Raw genomic sequence first — 23,657 nt, forward strand, 5'->3', positions numbered from 1 at the left:
CAAATACAACCTTTATTTTTTTCAGTACGTTATTATTTATTCTTTTAAAAAATGTTTAAGAAACTGTAAAAATACGTAATGTTAATTTCAGATATACCTCACTTTTCAGTTAGATGGTTGTTAATGATATATGATTAGGATATAATATGTGATGGTCAATTGAAAAAGGCTACATATTTGGATTTACACACATAGGAAAATTTCTGACTGTGTAGTAAGAGAAGGGAAGAGTGGTTAAGTAGATTTTTTAAGTCAAAGGAGAGACAATTATAGTCTGACTTCATCCATCACATATGTAATACAGTCTCTCTGAGCCATTAGTTCTTCAAGCTCAAAAAAGTGAGATTGAAATAGATGTATTTAGAAGTATCCAATATCGACTTAAAATTGTGAAGCTTCACTACTATTATGAGTAAGATGTTTCAGTATTTAAAAAACATCAACTTTTAGAATTTGCATTCTTGTTTTAATCTCCCCTACCTCTTCAGAAAAGATTTTTTTCAGTCTATGTCAATACCATCCTTTTACATGTGTTGGGAAATAAGGGCAGGCTTCTAGGCCACATAGTACTTACTCAGTGTGCAGACCAATCATTATTATCTTCTCATTCATAACTGTTTCTTCTGCATCAAGATGATTACTCGGTTCAGTCGCAATGGGCCTGACTGAAAACCAGCATGTGTACAGTTTTATTGATCAAGGAGCCAAAGAGTGCCAGAGCAGAAGAGAAAATGCACCAACTTAACAGTCAAAACACCCTTTAAGGTGTCTGTGTCTCCTGTGTATATAGAAATTGATAAGACTGAAATCGATTTACTGGTTTCATCACTCTTTCAATAAAGTTAAAAATCCTGGGCTTAGATCTCTCTGGCATTTCCACAGTTCTCATGCTATTCTTGCCCCCTTTTTATTTTTCAAATGTAAACAATGATACTCTAAGTAAGGCTTCATTTCTAAATATGTTATTTCTGCAGCTGTGAAAACCACATTAATATCTCTGTTCATTTTGTGTTCTCTGTCAGGGTCACTTCAAGTAAGAGTTCAGCTGTGACTAAAAATCCTGGGATCTTGAGGTACTGGCCAGATAAGTTAAAAAAAATCTGGAATGCTTGGTTCTGGCAAGCAGTGCCACAGACAGGCCTGGAAGGGCTATGGTAGATGATTCTGCTCGCTCTTTAGTGAATAAGGATCATATGTATTTGTAAGAAACCATTGTGCTTTCTGAGACACTGTTGCCCAGAAGTATTAAACAGTCCCTGTTAATACAAGTGTTTTAACTATAGGAGAGAATGTTAAATATCTACACGAGTATTGCATTTTTTTTTCAGGAATGGAAGTGGTCACAGAAATTCTATACCTTGTTTTGATCCTGAAAGGTCAAGATTAGACCTTCTACTAGTATCTGTGTTCAGAACAATTTGTATTCTGTTTGAGTAGATAGGGCTTTAGAAGGTTTCTGTTGGCTAAAGTAGTATTTTTATGAATTGAGATGCTAGGATTCTCTCAAAGATTATGAAGGTAAATGTGAGTCACAAAGTAATAAAGATATTACTAATTAGTTGGATCTTGTTGATTTTACTCTAAGCTATTTTAAGGGTTGAGGAAATCTCATTAAATCTCTTTTCTGGATATGTTCTTAGACAAGCAAATAAAGAGCAAACAGATTGTCTCTTCAGAAAGTGGGAGTGGCATGAGTGGAAGAGGAGCCAGAGTAATAGAAGTGAAACAGCCCACTTTAATTCCCAGAAAACCAGTGGAAGAAATAAGCAAAGTTCTTTTAAGTATCTAGAAGAGAAAAAATAAACTAATAACAGTCAACATTGATTTATCAAGAACAAATCATGCCAAAAATCTAATTTAATTCTGCCACGGATATTAGGTTCTGTAGACAGAGAAGTGGCAATAGATAATATATCTTGACTTGAGGAAGATTTTAATATCATCTTGCAGAACATATTCCTAAGCAAACCAGGGCAGGTGATACAGAGAAAACTACTATAGAATAGTAATACATACCCATAAGCAATAGTAAGAACCATCTGTGGATGGTTTTCTGTCTAAAAAGAAAGATGTACCAAATGAAACTTTGCTGAAGTAATCTAGCACATTCATTAATGTCTAGAATGATGGAATAGAGTGTGCTTACAACACTCTAACATGTTAGGAAGCAGCTTTAAAATAATTTTAATAAGTTAGCAATATGTTTTTAAATTGTTGAATCATTCAACAAATGACATTACTCAGTAAGTACTTTGCTTAGATACAATCGTGTGTTTTACTTTAACAACTCATTAGGTAGCAACTCTGAAGTGCAATAGTTAGGGTCTAAACTGCCTCTTATTCTGAACATGAATTTTAGTTGTCCATGTTGTTATGGAAATGGCATTTGCTATGATAGGTTGCATAGGCATTATCCCACAGAAGTATGAGGCAAACCTTCAGTTCTAATCAGCACCAGAAAACACCCAGCTGGAATGTGTCCAGTTTTGAAAACTGCAGCTTAAAATAGTGATGGATTAGTTGAGACTAGTCCAGGTGAGATCTCTAGAAAACTTACCTTGAGGATATGCTGAAGAAATTTCATATGGTTTAAGAGAGAAGATTGAGGGGAACTTTTAAGATTTTTAAAGAAACTAAAGGCTGCTTTCTTCATGCCTGTGGTAGATGATAAAACAAGAAATGTTGAGCTTAAATTACAGTTTGTAATATTCACACAAGATGGAAGGTAGTAGGTCTAATTTTTATTACACATTAAGCTATTTAATGGACTGTTTTCTCATTTGCCCCTCACACGTGACTGTGTGTATTTAACTTGTGCTTAGGATATACAATGAGTAATGAGAATAAACGTGACTGAAATGTATAAACTCATCCTGTCATCACCAGTTTCCACAGTTTTGAAAATTCTACTCCTTGTGGTGACTTTGTGCAGTTTTTTCATGTATGAAGTGCTATTTTTTTTTCGCTCTCTCTTTAAGCAAAAATGTATGTACCTCTTTCCAAAGAAGTAAGGGGTTAGTGTTTTCTTCATGAAACAGCAGCATATAAATTCACTAATTTATAATCTTGAGACTTTCTTTTAAACTTCTTTTCTGTAGATTGCCTTTACCTCTTATTTATACTTCTAGCATGGGTCTAAGAAAATTCTAAATTGACAAAATTTAGTTTTATACTCCCAATTAGAAATAGATACTAGTGTTGTAGCTCTGCAAAATGTGTTAACTAGTGAGTTTTTCAAGAATGTTTAGTATGTGCTACATTTTAAATCATAGGACTATTGTTTAGGCTGGTTTTGATAACACTTTGTGTTTACTCATTTTCATTTATATATAGTGTCTTCATGAATGGCAGTTCCAGTCCTTTTAAATGCACTCTGATTGCAAACAGGCATGAATGAATGCTTGTAATGAGCTGGAAATGGGAACAATGAATGTCTGCATTACAATAAAGACTTAGGAGTTAAATGATCATCCAAAGCTGTAATTCAAAATTCCATTATTAAACATTTAGAACTTCTGTCACAGTGGAGTTTGAGTGACATATACTAGTGAAGAATGGTGCTCACAAAGGTATTTCTATAGTTAGTATTCCATTTGTTCCTCTAGTCCAGGTGCAGTTTTACTGGAGGCAGTATGTGAGATTTGAGAATTGAAGTTGCTTTTTTCTAGCCATGCCTTACCCCTACAAGTGCCTTTGACTTATTATGGCCAATCTTGAATTTCTGAAATCCAAATCCAAAATATTACAAAGAAACAGTGATCGTTCCACATAACATGTATGCCAAGCAGAGGGTTCTGGCTTTTTAACTGATTCCTAAATTTATTCCAAAGAAACAGAAAACAAAGGAGGCAAACTTTAGTTTCTTCCTTATAATGCATACAAGAGACATGACATCCTTTCACGAAGTCTAGGAGTTGTGTCAACATTGAAATGTTCAGAGAATACTGTAGCTTTATTTAGTTGGAGTATGATGTTTAATTGTAAGCTTAAAATTTTCATTAGTATTTGGCAAAAAGATGTAAATGCTCTCAACTTAGACACTTAATGTTGCCTCTGACTGGTGGAAGATTTTTTTGCAGTCTGACTAGGAAAGTTAACCTAGGAAAAAACAGAATAAAGTGAGTTAGAAAACTGTAAGACTGTTACAGTTTCAGTTACACTTTATTTGTATTTAAAAAAATCTATGTTAAAAATAATCACAATAATTTTTTACCTCTCCTGAGAGAGAATTTTGATTTTGACAGAAATGTTTGCACCACTTTCAGGAGCCACAGCTGAACTAGAAGAGGAATTGAATTAAATTAAATATTTGAACAACCATAATTGATGTAAGATCTCAGAGCTTAGATAGTTTGCTTAGAAGAATAGTTATACTTGTGTTTGAGTAGTTGTCCTATGAAATCAAACTAAAGGAAAATAAATAAATGCAGAATTTACTAAATAGTAATGCTGTTTTTGTTTGATTATGATTTCTCATTTTTGGATTCCACTTCTTTTCTGGAGACTATTTAGAAAGTAGATGTTTCACTTTTGTTGATCAATAATAGTCACACAGATCAGATTCTTATTTAATCTTTCATTTCACGGTGCAGAGGATATTAATTTAAGATTATTTTATTGGTCCTTAAAACAATTTGCTGAATAACCTGTAAAAAAGCACTGAAGGGAATTAATACCCAAAGAGAAAACAAACATATGATGCATATGATGACACCACAGCCTTGACATTTAGTACAGCCTGTTTCACCAACCTGCATTGTTCTCTGGAGCATCAAATTTAATGGACTCAAAGCATTGCACTTCTCAAGTTTTGGTGTAGCAAGATTTTAGTGTGCAGAGTAAAACCACAGCTCACTCAACCAGGAAATATCTCAGTTAGATTCAGGCACTGGCCACTGCAGAGGTCTGTATATGTCAGGAGTTAATGAAAATTAATTAAAATGATATAGTTTTAGCTTTTAAAATGATTGGTATTCATAGCCAAAATAAGATATTTTGGAGAAGCTAAGGAATTTTAATCAGAAACTCTTACATCTTAGTTTGGAAGAAATAATTTTCATTAACTTTTGTAGCAGATCATATAAATGCTTTCAGGCTTCTGCTTAGTGTGCAATTTGTCATATGGAAGCTATTTGAAAAAATTTTAACTCTGGGCCAAAAAAAAAAAAAATTGTTGAAAATCAATCTCACTAATGTGTTCTGCAAAAGTTTTTCTTTATTTTTTAAAGTGGTATTTCTTTTGTGAATCAGACTAGATGAGTTGATTTCTGTTTAGAATGCTTTTACCAAAGCAGTTCCTCTTTTAAGATGGATAGTATTATTTGAACACAGTTTTAAAACCTTAGAAGTTGAATGTAACTGGAGAGAGAGTGAAATGTATACAAATTTGTCAGTAGTTTCAAATCTGGATGTGTTCATAGTATTAGATTATGTTAATCTCCTGAGTTTAATGCCTGGTCAATAGATAAAAATAATTGTGAAAAATTTCAACACTCTAGTTTAGTTGGCCTCTATGATAAAGCATTAGAATCACTTTGCTTGCTCATTGTAAGTACATCTGAATAACATAAGAAACTTGAACATTTTGAAAATCTGAAAGGCATCTTCAAATACACTGCAGATAAAACTAATGCTAGAGGCAATGTAGGCTGATTGTTAAATGAGACAGGTGCCCTGGTGACAGAGGATACAGAAAAAGCAGGGCTACTGAATGCCTTTTTTGCCTCTGTCTATACTGCTGGAGACTGTCCTCAGGAGCCCCCAACTCCAGAGGATGTCAGGTTAAAGGAGAAGTTTTGTTTAGTTGATGAGGACCGAGTTAACAATCAGTTGAGCAGTCTGGATGTGCATAAATTCATAGGCCCCGATGGAATGCACCCATAGGTGCTGAGGAAGTTGTCAGAAGTCATTGCTCCATCAACTTCAGTAAGTCTTGGAGAACAGGAGAGGTGCCTGAGGACTGGAGGAAAGCAAATGTCACTCCAGCCTTCAAAAAGGGTAAGAGGGGGAGCTCGGTAACTACACACCGGTTAACCTCACCTCCATCCCTAGAAAGGTAATAGAATGACTTTTGCTAGATGCTGTCTCCAGCTATTTAAAGGACAAGAGGGTCATTGGGAGCAGTCAACATGGTTTTACCAAGAGGAAGTCATGTTTTACCAGCCTGATAGCCTTTTTTGAAAGGTAATAGGATGACTTTTGCTAGATGCTGTCTCCAGCTATTTAAAGGACAAGAGGGTCATTGGGAGCAGTCAACATGGTTTTACCAAGAGGAAGTCATGTTTTACCAGCCTGATAGCCTTTTTTGAAGACATAATCAGATGGATAGATGGTGGTGGTGCAGTGGATGTGGTTTATCTGGATTTCAGTCAAGCATTTGACACTGTCTCCCACAGCATCCTCACAGCAAAACTGAGAAAGTGTAGGCTGGATGATCAGGTAGTGAGGCGGATTGTTAACTGGTTGAAAGGAAGAAGGCAGAGAGTTGTGATCAAGGGGGCAGGGTCTAGTTGGAGCCCTGTATCTAGTGGAGTCCCTCAGGGGTCAGTGCTGGGACTGATACTGTTCAATATATTCATTAATGACCTTGATGAAGGAACAGAGGGCACTGTCAGCAAGTTTGCTAATGACACTAAACTGTGGGGAGTGGCTGACACACCAGAAGGCTGTGCTGCCATTCAATGAGACCTGGACAGGCTGGAGAGTTGGGCAGGGAGAAATCTAATGAAATACAACAAGGGCAAGTGTAGAGTCTTGCATCTGGGAAAGAATAATCCCATGTACCAGTATAGGCTGGGGGAATAAACTGTTAGAGAGTAGTGTAGGGGAAAGGGACCTGGGGGTCTTGATGGACAGCAGGATGACCATGAGCCAAAAATGGCCAAGAAGGCCAATGGCATCATGAGGTGTATTAAAAGGACTGTGGGCGGTAGGTTGAGAGAAGTTCTCCTCTCCCTCTACTCTGCCGTTGTGAGACCACATCTGGAATATTATGTCCAGTTCTGGGCCTCTCAGTTCAAGAGGGACAGGGAGCTGCTGGAGAGAGTTCAGCATAGGGCCACCAAGATGATGAAGGGAATGGAGCAACTCTCTTCTGATGAAAGGCTGAGGGAGCTGGGGCTCTTTAGCTTGGAGGAGACTGTGGGGTAATCTCATTAATGTTTACAAATACATTAAGGGTGGGTGTCAGGAGGATGGACCCAGGCTGTTCTCAGTGATGTCCAATGATAGGACAAGGGGCAGTGGGTAAAACCTGGAACATAAGAAGTTCCAAAGAAAAATAAGGAAAAACTTCTTCACTGTTAGGATGAGGGAGCACTGGAACAGGCTGCACAGATGGGTTGTGGATTCTCCTTCTTTGGAGACATTAAAAAGTCATCTCAGTGAGTTCCTGTGTGACTTGCTCTAGGTGGTCCTGCTCTGGCAGGGGGGTTGGACTAGATGATCTTTCGAGGTCCCTTCCAGTCCTTGAGTTTCTGTGATAAGAAATAAAAATTTCCACAGAAGTGAGCAGTTTGAATAAACTCCTCAGACTATGAGCCTCATTCATATAATAATGGGTACAAGCCAAGGGAGCTCAGAATAAGAATTTTAAAAAGTCTAGAAAAATTCAGTGTTTCAAGTATTTTCTAACTCTAATTCACTTTAAAACAAAGACACAATATCAAACAAACTGCAACAGAATACTATCCAAATGAGACAGAAATAGCAAACCATTCTGAAAAAAATATAGACTGATATCCTTTATTTCTTAGTGGTATGATTCAGGCTTATAAAACCAATGGGAAAGAACACTTCCACTAGTGTAAACTATGTTACTATAACTAGTTATGTAGACAGTTTTTAATAATATTCTGTTTATGGTTTTAGCTCTTCCACACATTAAATGAATCACTAGACAACATCTGTTTTTACAGAAAACCACTTGTGCTTACTTTCAGTAGCATATAAATCATCCATTATATTCCCCTTGAATATCTCATGTAGATAAATTATATCACAGATAGATGAGATTATACCACAGCAATTTCCAGTGATTTCCCAGTTCTAAACTAATAAATTCTGTAGAATATATGAATTAAAGAATTCAAAGTGAGATAAAAGTATTCCTATTTATATTTGATAAATGATTTTTGAGCTCAGAAGAAAACTCCCAGTACTTTATTTTCATAACAGCAGGTCTTAGGAATATTAGAATTATTGGCTCAGAAAGTATTTAAAAAACAAATCTTTAATAATATAATTTCCATCTCTTGAGATTTATGTGAACAACAGCAAATCAGCAAAAATGAATGACTTTTTGACAAATTGGTTATTAAAAATGGCCATATCTATCATATATATAATTACACTTACTGTTCTTTAACAAGAAGATTGCACCATAAAGTTTGTGTCAGTAAGAATAACACTTTTCTAGATTAAAAAAAATCTGTTTGGAAGTATTGTCACAAAAATTGTGCAGAACAATAGAACAAGACTCTGATTTACTGTTGCATTTATTATTTTTCTTGTCCTTGTTTTTCATTTCCTGTTTAAATCCTAGATTCTAATCTTGTTTTTGTATCAGAAGCCGTATTGTGTTACATTTTTGGTAGGAAACTTGTATTTTTCATGCTGATTAGTAAGCCAGCCTTACTGATGAAGTACTTATACTGCTTTATACTGTTTATTACATGATAGCCATTCATAGCATCATGTATGAATGGGTGCAGGTAATTAGTCTACCCTACAGAGGGGTTTGTGAGGCTGATTTTTGAGGAAGCTGAGATCAAAAAAAGATTCATGATATTTGTTATTTCTGGTCCTGTTATTTCTTCTGCAAGCAATGCTACTCTAGGATTGCTTGCACTCTGGACAAAATCTGAGCTATTTCGTGCAATTTTCAGTCTGATAAATACTAACTTACTATCTGTAAAAACTACAGTTAAACTGTAGTTTTTAAGCTCTTTAGTGTATACTATTTTCACCTGGTGGATATGTTATAGCTAATAGTGTTCAAAAATCCTTATTTAACAGGCAAAATAAGAGGTCAAGATGAAAGTAATTACTAATGCACTTCAAATTAGTTACAGAGTTAAAATGAATTTTTATGTAATTCACCTGCTAGCAGCTCAGCCCAAGGTTGCAAATTTCACTGTAGCAGCTGATGACAGTACAAGCATCTAGGAAAGCACTTCCTACTGGAGGTGCTTGGAATGCCATCTACTGTTAAAGAAGCAAAAAAACCACCAAACCCAACCCCAAAACACCCCAGGCAAAATCTGGAGCAAAACCTGCTTTTTTGGAAGTCTACTTACATTGTTACAGCTGTACATTTGCTACTCATGAGGCCATGTGTTTTGCAGACTATTTCAAATGTGTTATGCAGAATTCAACTACCATTCTTCAAAGTAATTAAATGTGTTTGATATCAGTATCCTAGCTTTTTTGTATCAATTTTAAATTTGATGCAATTTTAAAAAAGCTTTTCTTTGTTTTAGGAGTCCCCTGAGAATTTCAGTTAGTCTCAAAACAGTTTGAAGCACAAGTGAAAAATAAAGTCTCACCTTTCTAATATTGAATTATTAGAAATTACTTTAAATAAGGAAAGTTGCAATCCAGACACTTTAATACATATCCCTTTAAAACCCTTTTTAAAGAGAAGCAACTGTTTTTTAAGAAAAAACAACTATTGCACAACAACTACGATGGTATTTGAAAATTCTCAATTGAAGTTCACTTTGTAAAATTGTACATAGACATTACAGACTTACTCGAGCTTGAGCAGTCTTACAAACCTGGATGTTATGCTGAGATATATTTATGTATATTATCGATGATATTTGAAAATTTTTGCATTTTGGTCATGTTACAGCCATCTTAATTTCCATAACTAGACTATATGTTGCTGTAATGCTGATTTGTGGTATGTTTCACCCACTTTGTAGACAAGACTATAAAACATTTTAATTGCACAAAATATAAAAGATTACAGTGGTAGACCCAAGACTTAAGTGCTATTCCAGCTCTTCTTTGATGAAATCTGTGTAACACAAATATGAGAGTAAAGTATTTGTCTTAAGCATTGCATTGGAGGAAAATTTTCTCTTAAACAAGAAACCCACAAATTTGGCTAAATGTAAATGTAAACTAACGGCAAAAAGTAAAAGACTAGTACAATTTTTTTCAATTTTATTTGAAAATAGATACATTCACATTCATTCTAGATGTCAATAATGAGTCTTTATTAGGAAATTGGCTTGTAGTAGTATCTGCAACCCAAACATTTTCCAATCTAAACCTCACCTAAGACTTGCTCTGAGGTTCCCCAGAATTACATAGAATTGCATTTGGTAACAAATCTCAAGTGACAATCTAACATTTTTGATGTTAAACTGAGAGGAAGATCAAGTATACTTTTCTGGTAGGACTCCTGCTGTTTTAAGTTGAATATTCCTTTCTCTGTAATTCACCTGCCTGAAATATCTACCTATCTGCAGGGTTTCTGAGAGTAATATTTATTGAATTGGAGAGAAAAAAATTAAACTCAAATATTTTTTTGTTTTGTTTTCAATGAATTTAAGTATACACCTTTTTAAAGCTTAACCAGCTAAAAGTTTGTTAACATAAGTTTAGAACACCCTGAATGTCCTATGTGAGGGCAGTGACAGCTTATGTAGAGACCTTGAGAAAGCATTGGGCTCCCATGTGAGGCTTCCCAGTATGGGCACTGGGGTTATAGAAAAGTCAGGGCTTTACATATTGTGTGAGACAGATGTTAGCGTGAGCAAATACACAGCAAGACTGATTAGAAATTATTATTGTCTCACAATGTAGCTTCTTAAAGAGAAAATGGTATTTGTAGAAACGTAGCCTGTTTTGTCTAGAAAGGAACCCACTGACAGAACAAGCCAATTAGATTCAAGGAAGCATTTACCTGTACCTTAAGGCCTTTGAATTGGATTTTGAAATTTGTTCTAGTGAAGAATTATGTAATACAAGCTGCTCTTTAAAAGAGCCAATAAAAATTGAATAGGTAAACTTCTGTTAAAGAAATACTTACTAAGGACTCCTTAAAACATGCTTGCTCTTTTTAACTGCTGCCCTTGACAGCCTTCCTGTACATTGCTTGGATCTTCGTTTTGCTCTTATTGCATTTCTAAAACAGCCTAATTTTTGATTTCACATGTTGCAAGTCAGTTGATCTGATTGTGGAACTGTTATTTATTGTGTCAGAGATGAACAACTGACAGGTAATGGACAATTTACCCAGAGACAATCAGACTGGTGAAACTTCTATCTAGTAATGTGACAACCTGAAAAAACTTCTGTAACTATAAGACTGGAAGACACTTCTTTGCTGAATATATTTTCTTATGTTAATCCTGATTATATAGGGTGAATAATGCTACTGTCTTCTAGCTATTTTTATTGACTCTGTTTGACAACTTTGCTTGATACAAGACTTTCTATTAATCAGTGCTTTATGATTTTTGATTTTCCTAGTTTTTGTACATGCCTATCCCCTCGGCAGACACAAGACACCCAAATGGGAAGCAGCTGGCATATTCCACATGGCATCTAATTATAATGCTGACGGTTACAAATTCCCACTTAAACTGTGATAACCAAAATACTCTTTTGCTTGCTAAATATAGGAAAAAGCTACAGTCACACATTTGAAACAATGTGGTAGGTTTGGACAAACACTAGACTTTCGATAGTGACCTTTTAATATCACCTCCCTGGTTAAGGCCTCCTGCTTGCAATTTTGGCTAACCTTCAAAAGAGAGCATTGATCCATGAATTAATTATTGGAACTGCACATAACATGATGGCTACCATTCACTGCAGTACTTATCTATTGTTACAATAGTACTATAGTAATTTTCTTGTGTGGTGATTTGTGATTTTGATGCTCATTTTATGGTTGTACTATTGAGACCATAACAAAAAGAATAAAGCCTGATTGAACTTGGAAATATGTGAGAAGTGTAGGAGCTTTCATTTGTAGAACACGATTTATCTCTTACTCCATAAACAACAGGAAACACTTTTGCTATGAAAAGTTCATATCCTAAGATAAGCAGAATCTGATTTATTTTGTTGGTTGTGACATACTGTCAATCTTTTTAGTTTTTGAGTTGAAAGTACAGGGCTGAAGAGCACAATGATTTGGGTTGCAGTAAACAATATTTTAGTATGTATTTTCTAAAAATATTAATGTCAAAATTTCACTTTGAGACTTACTTGACTAGAACCTTTGATAAAACTATCCCATTTTAAAATATTATTTAAACATCAGAGTAGTCTTAATTGTACAGAATTTATTATGTTTATGGGTGATGTTCATCTGAGGTTCTTGCAAAGAGATCATTCAGCCAAGGCTGTGTTATACAGAAGCATGTATATATCTGTGCTTGTCTGTAAAGTGTGTATGGTGCTTTCTTACTGTTTTTCATGTACCTTCAACATCAGCTTGGACTTCAGGGATGTTTAACCTCTTCAGCTTGAATTTAGATACGTTTAAAATTTACTCTGTATTACAAGCATTGTTTCTAGCCCAAGTACTCAGCTTCTCCACCTGCTCGTTCACTAATGTCAAATGTCCAGTTACCTCTCAGCTACTGATCTTGGAGGTGTTTTTGTGGAAATTGATGATGCTTTTGTTACACACAAGTCAAAATAAGTTGGGAAATTGCCTACACACTTCTTCGGGAAGATCTTCCCTTGAAAAGACATTAATTAAACTAGCTATACTCTCTAAATTAATAAAAAACTTGGAGCAGTCATGTAGTTTTAATTCTTTAATTTTGATAAAAAATAATTGAATGGTCTAGTGTGAATGTTCTTATAGCATCAATAAGATAATCAATGCAGAGAATCAGTTCAGTTAATATGTAAATATTTTACAGTCATCCACTTGACATGGCATTTATATTTCACCTCTAACTCTCTTTTCTTGGAGTGAAACATACCTACATAGTTTAACTTAAGTAATCTGCAGAGGTGCCTTTTTTCAAGGAAACAGCAGATTTAGAAAGATTTTTCATTTTAATAGCAAGTATCACAAACCCAGAGATACCCTGTTTTTACTGCTAACTACTTGCCTTCTGCACAATCCTTTATACCTTTAAAATATTGTGTAGTGTGGTGTAGTCACAGTACTCCCGTGGACTACTATTGTTTCCATTTTCAGGTGTCTATGCAAGAAATAGAGTACCTAACTTAAAATCACTAAAAATGAATTTGTAGTTTTGTCTTCACTCATAAGAAGACATTTATTAATTATAAACTAATTTTGGAATAGTTCAAATCTGCTATAATTGAAGACAGTTATTAAAGAGAGAGAGAACACTTCCCTTCAAAGCTTGTGTGTTGGCATCCTGACTCTTGAGAGAGCTGCTGGCTCAGTACTGTCATCTGGGCTAGTGTGGTCTAGAATGTAAAGAAGAACAAATGCAAATCCTGAGAAAAATATTCAGTTTAATTCCCTTTATGATATATGTGAATGTCAAATAGTTGGCATTCATACTGTTGTTTTATTTGAGAGACAGCAGCTCTACAGATGGGATTTTTTTTTGTGTGTAAAACTAGAAATCTGTATTTGAGACAAAATTATTTACTGCAGTCTTGTCTCAACTGTTTTCTGCTTCTGTACTCTGAACACAGAGGTCAATGTCAGTATTGTGTCTGCAGAGGAAGAGAAATGTGAAGATTCTTTTTATAAACTATCCCTTATTGTTCCAGTATGAGTTGCTTTAGGAAAAACAGATAGTTCTGTGCATTAATATTTAATCTTGTCTTAATTGACAATCAAGTTTAGTGTAGCATGCATTGCTCATTGAGGCTACAGTATATATATTCTGCTTTCTGTTTTGGGCCTTTATGTTCTCTAAATAGAAAATGTCATTCAAATGTCCCACTCTCTGTACTTCATAGACAATATATTTAATAAAAAAAACTACTGTGGAAACATCAGTAACTTAATTAAACTGGTAACGTAAATGACAACACTACGTGTTATAATGACTAAATATTTAAATGTCTTTGATTGATGAAGGAAATCAGAATCACAAACAAAAGATTGATTTGTATTTCCAGTCCTCTGGGCTTCAACAAAAGACAATAAAGCTCTTCCATTCTAGTCCATCCTCTTATAACCAGCTTGCTGAAATGTTAAGAAGCTAAGGAGAGAAAACTACGAGAAAAGGACTATAACTACTGGCCTTTAACATTTTTAATTGAAAGTGAAATAGGGTATTATATGCTTTATGCTTGATTCAGTGGTTCTAGGAGATGTTAGATATATATAGACTGTTCCTGCAGACCATATCTCCTTGTGCTTATAGATCCATTGATGGCAAATTTGTGAATCTCAGGAGCACTGTTGAGTTTGGGATAGATACTAAGATGTTAATCGCTGCCAAGGATGACCGATTCTGAAATCTTAATTTCCTCAAACTTCTCTGGAGAAGAGCTAGATATCTGTTTTATGGGTAATTTTAATGGATTTAGGCACCTGAACTCCACCCACATGTTTTTGTGGATATGCATCGAAGTATATAAAATTAGAGAAGAGATCTGATAAAAGAGTGATTCTTGGTTTATGCGACTAATGCATCTTTTGGGAAAAAAAATCTTATGGTTTTGGCATAGTAGATTTTAGAGAGGAGCTTTTACTGATGGCAGTAGATTGAAGAATACAAAGATATTAAGAGCTTAAACTGTTAAGAAAGTTTTTTATGTTAATATTTTCACTATGTTTTCTTCTGTTTCTGTTTTTCATGTGCTTTTCTTTCTGTTCTATTCATTCGCTCTGCCAGTGGGACTAGCCTTAATCTTTGACAAAGTTTTTGGTACGTGGAAGGGACCTCACATTAAAAAGTTTTCACTGAGACTTGAGATCTAACTTAATGATGTTGGCTCCTGGAAACGATCAAAGAGATCTGGCAATGGTACTGTGTAGATTTGTAGAGAAACACAGGAGAAATGGTGCTATGAATGTTTCAAAGGGCAGAGGTTCTCAATGACACAGTACAAGGTGCAGAAACTCTTTGTTGTTGACAAGCAGAAAAATCCTGGCTTCTTTTCAAGTGAAACAGTATATGGAGCTATGACATGTGGAAAAAGAAACTGTGATAAAAGCTTCAGACTCTTCTAACATTTTAGAATTAATTTGGTACTTGTGAAAAGCATTAAGTGAATTCCTGTAATGACAGAAATAATAACATTTGAAAGTGGGTGGTATTGAGTATTCTGCATTGTTACAATGCATTGTTCAAGTCGTTGATCAAATACATTATCTGCAGCCTGTTGGTGGTCTCGGTAAACAGATATTGATGGGAAATTGTTTCTAATGAATAATAGAACTGTCATTGTTCTTGGAAAAGTTTTGAGAGGATAAGATTGAATAGATATGGGAAGATAAAATGAAGACAGGCATCCTGGAAGAAGCATAATGCAGTCATAATGCTTAGGGGTTTTATGTTGTCTTTTGGCCTGTCAGTCCACTTGAGCAATTATTAGTTGCTGATTTTTGAAAGGAGGTGAGAAAGCTGTACATTTAGATGGGAGTACACAATCTGGTAAAACACAAAGCAGTTCTTGCAACCAAAGGAAATACAACACTGTATGTAGACAGAGTTTAGGAATCAGGAGTTTCTTCTGTCCTTTTCTGTCTATAAAAAGCTATTTAAACCATGGCAGTGTTAAAACCACATTCTGAGTGTTTTATCTAATATATCATTATTTCTATCAGTTACTACAAGTTCCATTCCAAATTCTGTCTCATCGAAGTCTTTTGGAAAGAGAATAGCAGACATTAGTCTGTGATTTGCTGATTTAGATCCAGAATCTCTATCTAATCTCTGACCTTGAAAGGTAAATATCCTTGCTTTACACCTGAAAGGTTCAGACCTGTTGATCCAGAAAGTCAATATTAGTTTCATTTCATATGGTAGAATCTGTTTTTCAACAGATTGTTTCATAATTTCTTTTCAAATTGTACCTTGCTTTCCATGGCTGTTATGTCGAGAGACATTGTTGCCTAATCCAGGGACTGAAGGATATATGGAGAGTACTCAAGGAAGATGTGACAGTTATGTAATAAAGGAAACTGTTTTCCTCACATAACTCTAGGGTTGGAAACAGTATAGTGGATGAGATAGAATGGTAAGAAGAGAAAAGTTTATTTCATAGAAGATATATTTTGAATGGTAGGGTCAAATTATATCCTGACTCAGAATTCAGTGTTCCTATAATGCTGAGAAAATAATTTTAAAGGCAGATTTCCAAAATGTCTGCTAATGGGCAGTAATTTTATTTAATAGTGCTAAACTAAAAATTCGATTGTAAGATTTTAAAAAGTACCAAGGGTTTGCAGCTGCAATTGAAGTAATTAAACATACACTATTATATAAAGATGAGAGATCCTTTGAAAAAAACATACCAAGGATTTCAAATGGCACATTCAATGTGCAGTATTGCAATTTTGATCTCATTCTATTTTGACTTCACTTTGACAGGTGAAAAATGTTGCCTATGGTTGCTATCCAAAGAAAAGATGTTGATTATAATCTGATTAAGTGAAGCACTCAGGTTTCCTTTTTTTCCAGTTGAAAAGTTCACAGTGAAGTGATAACTTAAAAGCATCTGATAAATGTGTTTGGAAGTCACATAAGAAGGAAATGTGAAGATTAGCTGCATATTCAGCTTTTTTCTTCTTTTTTTTTTTGTCCAGTTGCCAGGGATCTGATATTTACACTGTGTAGTTCTAGGCATGTGACTTAGGAACCCTGAACTGTTGTCTAGGAGTGTTTCCTTCTCACAGTTGACCATATAGAGCTTTTAGGCTTTTAATGGTGGGGGATTTTAATTGACTGTCCTAAGCTGCCTAGTGAAAAAAATATGGATATGGTTCGATTTCTTGCCCCTCCCACTCCTTCTTTGAATTTCCCATGTTGGAAAACTAGTGTGGAATCTCTTGGTTAAAGATAATATGAAGATGTAGATGCATGGTAGAGGGGAATTGTGACTGCATGATTATTTTTTATTTTCATATTGCTTAACTTCTTTGTTTTTTTTAATTTTACTAGAGCATTTCTTTGTGAACACATTTGTAAAGTGCTGAAGAGGCAGAACCATGTTAGAAGACTTTTTCTTTTGTTCTGCATGTTCAATTTTCCCTCCTGTAGTCACTTTTTCAAAGTTTTTAATGTGTCTCAATGTTGACTTTAGTTTTTGTGTAGTCACTGAACCCTGTTTATAGATGTATTCACTATGATATCGTATGGTGAAGGAGATATGAGACTATTCTTGTGAGTTTTAATTTTCTGTCCAACATTAAGCATCCACTTCAATTGTGAGCCTGAGCTCTTTGTTTAGTTAGGTAAGAGAGTATTCTCTATAGTGGCATTCAGAGTATCTACTTAGGAGTCTTTATTGGATTTTTTAATAATATAGAAAAGCTAGACCCTGACTCAATAGTTAAGACCAATATCTGCAATTAGCGGATGTAACTATTCCTGAGACCATATGTCTTCATTATTGAATTTGGAGAGGAATTGCATAAAAACATTGAATTGCTTACTCAGGTTAAAGCATGTATTTCAGATAGAATATTTTCCTGAAGACAATGGACAAATATTAATCGGTACTGTACATGTATTATCTAGCTATTTAATTTAGCAGGTCCTAATCAATTTTACTCAGGAATAAAATTATTTGGCTTTCCTTCTTTAGTTTTTAGAGTTACACTGTCTGCAGGCCCTGACACTTTTTTAGTTTAAAAAACATAGTGCAATTTTGTCTTTAATCTGTTAGTTTATGATATTGCATTTTAAATAGCACTGTTACATGTTATAAATTCACCTTGATTTATGATAGGCCATTTGGTTTTAAAAAAAAGGGGGAAAAAAAAGTTAATAGTTAACATAATTAAAGCACTTTCCTTTGCATTTATAACTGAATGTGTGGATGAAAATGTTCTAAAATGATGTTCTGTCCAAAGCATTGGAAGTCAGTTATAGGACATTACTGGTTTCAATTTGTAACTAAAAGTTTTAGTTACTCGGCGTTCCCCATTTTTAATCCTGAATGGAAATAAGCACAAAATACAAGTTAAGATAGATATACAACAAATATTAAAGAAAATCCTTTAAACTCAAAGAAAGAACTTTCTCCTACCCATTTGATACAGATTATAGAACTTCAGGGTAGTGGTTTTACAACATCTTGCACTCAGTTGTGCAAACTTATCTTTTTAGGGTCAAAGAAGAGCAAAAGCCACAGCTGACACAGTAAGTAAAATATCTTAAAAATGCAGTAGGCTTGACTTTTCTACCTTTGCCATGTTCTGCTTTCTGCATCTTTAATGGTATTACTTTCACTAATACCTGATAGACTGCAATTAGTTTGTCATCTGCTTCCTGACTGGCTTGTAAGAGAGCTGCCTGCAGCTTCTTACTTCATCCACGTGTTAGCTGGATGTAGGTTCTTGCTGCCTGCTTGTGAACTGGTGAACCGTAAAACTATTTTCCTTACATCCTTAGTGGCTGACTTAGTATTGCAGCTAGCATTCCCATTGGCTCTAGCTTCTCCGCCTGTATACTTCTATTAGCCTTGGATAAGAAAACATTTAAATCAGTGTGGTTTTATTCGTTATTCAGTCACATTATTTGCTTATTCAAACAGGTGGTTTCCCTTTAGTGGGATCACTGAGCTGGTAAATAACGTTCTTCAACCACAGCAAAAACAGCAAAATGAAAAGGAGCCCCAGACGTAAGTAAGCTGCTCTCTGTAGACTAAGTAATGTCTGTATAACGTTAAAACGTACTGGAGAGTATGTTTGAAACAATTGCCCATTTAGAACAACCTGCTGAGGGCATTTTACACACTGAAACCATTTGCTTTGTGATGTCTCATTTGCCAAGGGAAAACCAAAAATTAGGTTCTGTTCTCCTTGTCAGTAACTTCAGTTGTTACACTAGAATATAGTCTAAGGAATAACTAGCGTTCTATTCACCTTTTTCTGCAAATGTTCCATACATAAAACTCCCATTGAAGTGATGTGTTTTCTGTGCATGAGGATCTGGAATGATAACACATGTAGTATTATATATACCACATCCATGCACGTGCATGGTCTTTGTGATATTCATCATGCATGGAATGCTATACAAATATATGCAATATGTACAAAGAGCTTTTTAAGGATGAGGAAAATGTAATTTCATTTTTTCCATGCTTCTAAAATATCTGTAAAGTTTCAAAACTTTAGCAGATATGAAGTGAAATCTTGGAGCTGTCAAAGCTGAGGGGATTTTGACTTTGATGGGGCCAGCATTTCATCCATGGACCATGAGAGCCATATGAACATTTTTGTTTTTCTTGCTATCTGAAACTTTTAAAGAAACTGGCAAAGCTAGGACATTCAGTCTTAGAGTAGAACTTAAATTATGGAGCTGAAAAGATTATTTTCATAAAGAGAATCTAAAAAATGTTTATTATTTCAATTTTTCAAATTAGTAAAATGTTAATTTGATATTATTTAAGAATTAAACAGTTAAGTTTCAATCTTTTCTTTTTTCTAAAGGGAAATACTTTGTCAGCTCACATACTAAGATAAATGTTTGCTTTCAAACCCATGCATAAGTGGTTTAAAATATGCATATAACTTCTTGTCAACTGTTTTCCAAATGGAATCAGTTTTACTTTATTTGGAGTTAAATGGAGTTTCATACTTGCAGGCAGTGAAAGCTGTAAATTATTTTTTTGTGAATACACAGTGAGTTTTCAGAAAGTTAAATGGAGAAATAAGTCGTAAGATTGATACTCTGTAAAGCAATGTGTTATTCTGACATTAGTTTCTGATATCCTCACTTATAAATAAAGTTCTTATAAAATTCCATGTAATATTAATACTGAGGTTTTTCCTTATTGGTTATTGTTAGATTCTGGCAGTATTCCATTTCATTCACAACACCTCGGTACCTCCTTTGTATTCCCAGTTTCTTTAATGCAGCAAAGTTTGTTCTGCTTACCATGAAGCATATGGCTTTGAAGAGACTAAAAATACTATATACTCAGTGTAAGGAACTGAGTTACGGTTGCCAGAAATTATTTATAAAAAGTTACCCTTATTATGGAACTTTTTTTTTTTTTTTTAACACGTGATTTCTTTGGGAACCATCTTTGTTCAATGTTTTTATTAAATAAATAAGTGAGTTAAGTTGTATACTTACTGAACTTACAGACTGGACAAGGCTGGGAGAGTAACATCTAATAGCAGGATTATCTTCCAAAATTATCCTGAAAAATAGGAGCTATGGTTAAAATGTTATGATGCCATTTAAAAGAATAAATGCAAGGTGGTGTAGATATGTAGAAATAGTTTATGTGGATGACATAGGATAGAGAAAAACAGTGTAGGTGGAAGTTTTTGGCAGGGAATCTGCAAGTTGTAATAGTTTGTAAGTTGAGCAGGTACCAGTATCATGAAAAAGATAAATATCATACTGGAATATATAAACACTAGCCTGGGTGTGCTGTGAAGATGTTTTCACATTACTAAGCTTTGTTAAGATCTCACCAGAGATAACATGTCCTTTTTTTGGACACCATCCTTCAAAATCATGTAGGGTACTTGGAATGTGGTGGAGAATAATAAGAATGAATAATTAGATGTCTAAGAACCATGACATGTATATGAAAAAAATGAAACATATGAGGTCATTTAGCCTCCTGAAGAGATAAAAACAGGGGATGAAGAAGATAGACGAATCTTTAGTTTTGCAGAAAGTTGCTGAAAAAAAGAGGGAAAACTCTTTATTGGAAAGAAAACTTAAAATGCTTGCATGGCTTGCCTAGGTCTCGTGTTGAAGCTCTGTCAGTGAAAATATTAAGAAGTAGGTTTGGCAAACATCTGGTAGAAGAGATAAAAATGTAGCTAATTCTGGACTAGAACAAGAGAATAGACCAAGTCACTTTTTGAAGTGTCTTCCAACACTGTTCATTTGTAATAATTTCATTAGTTTATTACTGAACAAGATTTATTTTTGTGATTATTTTAAACTTTCAGTGAGCTACTTGAACAGAAGTACTAATGGTGTAACTTCATTTAATTTGTTTTCTGAATTTAATGGCTTGCAGGGAACTGTTGTACCTGGGAACATTGTAGGACCCTGGGAAGCCCCATGGAACAGTGCGTGAAAAACTTCAGCATTATCCATACATACTGGGGCATTTTCCACTTGAAATCATTGTCAGTATCAGTCTGTAATGGATTTCAAGATACGTTTAGCTGTTTGACTTTGCTTATGAAAAACCTTATTACATTTAATATGGAGAAGACAAAATATAATGGGAGAAGGCAGAAAAAGGATCATAGTAGTGGTTGAAAATGTAAGGTATCACTTTACAAATTTTAGATTTCCTCTAGTGAAAGTATTTTGAAAGGATGGTTGATCATGTGTTCTTGTGAGCAGAGGTAGGATTAGTCTGACACCCTTGGACACAAGTATCACAGAATCGCAGAATGGTTAAGGCTGGAAAGGACCTCTGGAAATCATCTTGTCCAACTCCCTTGCTCAAGAGCCAGTTGTCCAGAAGCAAGTCCAGATAGGTTTTGAGTATGTCCATGATGGAGACTCTAGAACCACTCTGGGCTAGAGACTGAAGTCCTAGGTCATCCCAGCAATGAAAAATGTTTCCTTATGTTCAGAGGGAACTTGCTGTGTTTGTGCCCTTTGCATGTGATTTTGTCACTGAGCACCTGTGACAAAAGCCTGGTTCCATCCTCTTTGAATGTTCTCTTCAGGTATTTGTATATATTGATAAGATTCCTCTCAAACATTTTCTTATCTAGGCTAAACAGTCCCAGCTCGCTCTCTCAGCCTTTCCTTATATGAGAGACGCTCCAGTCTCTTAATCGTCTTTGTGGCCCTTTGCTGAACTCTGTCCACTATATCCGTATCTCTTGAACTGGTGAGCCTGGAACTGGACACAGATCTCCAAGTGCCACCTCACCAGTGCTCAATAAAGGGATGGATCACCTCTCTCAGCCTGCTGGCAATACTTTTCCCTAATCATATAATCATAGAATAATTTTGGTTGAAAAAGACCTTTAAGATTATCAGATCCGACCACTAACCTCACACTGCCAAGCCCACCACTAAACCATGTCCCACAGCACCTGATCTATGCATCTTTTCAATATTTCCAAGGATGAGGACTCCACCACCTAAACACAGTTGAGGATATAGTTCAGTTTCTTTGCTATAAGGCATGTTGTCTCATATTCAACCTGTTGTACACCAAGACTCCTGTGTCCTTTTCTGCAGAGCTGCTTTCCAACTGGGCAGTCTCCAACATATACTGGTGCATGAGGGTTTTCTTCTCCAGGTGCATTTTGCACTTCCTCTTGCTGAACTTTGTGAGATTTCTGTCGGCTCATTTCTCCAGCCTGTTGAGGTTCCTCTGGATGGCAGCATGACTCACTGGCATTTTCACTATTCCTCCCATTTTGGTGTTGTCTGCAAACTTGCTGAGGATACACACTACCCCATCATCCAGATCATTAATAAAGATACTGTACAGGACTGGACTCAGCATTGACTCTTGCAGTACACTGGTAGCAACTGACCTCCAACTAAAGTCCAACAGACTTTATGCGACTGATCACTACTGTCTGTGTGCAGCCATCCAGCTAGTTTTCAATCCACTTCTCTGTTTATTCGAGTCTCTACTTCATGAGCTTCTCTATGAAGATCTTCCCAGGGATTGAGGTGAGGCTGACCAGGCTGTGGTTCCTCCTTCTTTAAAGTGGGAGTGACATTTGCTTTGCTCCGGTCATCAGATATCTCTCCCAATTGCCATGATCATTCAAAGATTATTGAGACTGGTCTTGCATATCTGATTGTCCTTGATGAAGAATACTTCTATCTCCAGCTCCTATGTACTTCATCACAAAGTTTATCTGCAGTGTTTAAGACATTTCCATGTTGTCATCCTTAAGAAATCCTTAGCTATCCCCTGAAACAACGGCTTTTCATGTTCAGCAATTAGCCTGTGAATTTTTATTTTTTCATATGGCATATATATTTATAAAAGGTATATTCAGCTTGTTCCTCATTAGGATTTGGTGGTATTCTTTGTGCCTAAGGTTTTGACTTGAAGTTTATACTTTAGTTTTGTTTGACTCTTGGAACATTACGTGATGGTATTAAGCTTTAGGTATTAATTTCATGGCCATTAGGAATCTAACTGCCATCAGTATTTTTAGTCCAGTTTTAAATACATTCATGTTTTTGCTTTAGAACTTGTTGAAAATGAATTCTAGAGTTTAATTATCTGCTCTATAGAAGAGGTGTTATACTTTGTCTGCTTTAAACCTACTGTCTACTCATTTCATTGAAGAGTCTCAGTCTTGTGTTACGTTATTCCTTATATACTTTGTCTATACCATGCATAACCTTTATATATTACTTCTAACTCTGATATTTCATAGAATCATAGAAGGGCTTGAATTGGAAGGGATCTTAAAGATCATCTAGTTCCAGCTCCTCTGCCATGGACAGGAGTACCTTCCACTGGACCAGGTGCTCAAAATCCCATCCAACCTGGTGCTGAACGCTTTGAGAGCTGGAGCATCCACTACCTCTTTAGGCAACAAATTCCAG

At 35.2% G+C, this 23,657-nt stretch overlaps 1 protein-coding gene across 24 annotated transcripts in view; it reads left to right on the plus strand.

The window, feature by feature from the left end:
- Window positions 1-23,657, plus strand: part of RIMS2 (regulating synaptic membrane exocytosis 2) — a 466,103-nt gene that overhangs the window by 47,967 nt on the left and 394,479 nt on the right. For 7 of the 24 annotated variants that reach the window (XM_061995371.1, XM_061995382.1, XM_061995378.1 and 4 more), the window contains exons 2-3: window positions 18,246-18,278; window positions 18,673-18,759. The exons of the other annotated variants lie outside the window; for them this stretch is intronic. In XM_061995371.1, coding sequence (XP_061851355.1) covers window positions 18,246-18,278; window positions 18,673-18,759 — 120 coding nt within the window. The remainder of the gene's footprint in view (window positions 1-18,245; window positions 18,279-18,672; window positions 18,760-23,657) is intronic. 24 annotated transcript variants of the gene reach the window in all.

Source organism: Colius striatus, chromosome 4, assembly GCF_028858725.1.
Source record: "Colius striatus isolate bColStr4 chromosome 4, bColStr4.1.hap1, whole genome shotgun sequence".
Taxonomy (NCBI): domain Eukaryota; kingdom Metazoa; phylum Chordata; class Aves; order Coliiformes; family Coliidae; genus Colius; species Colius striatus.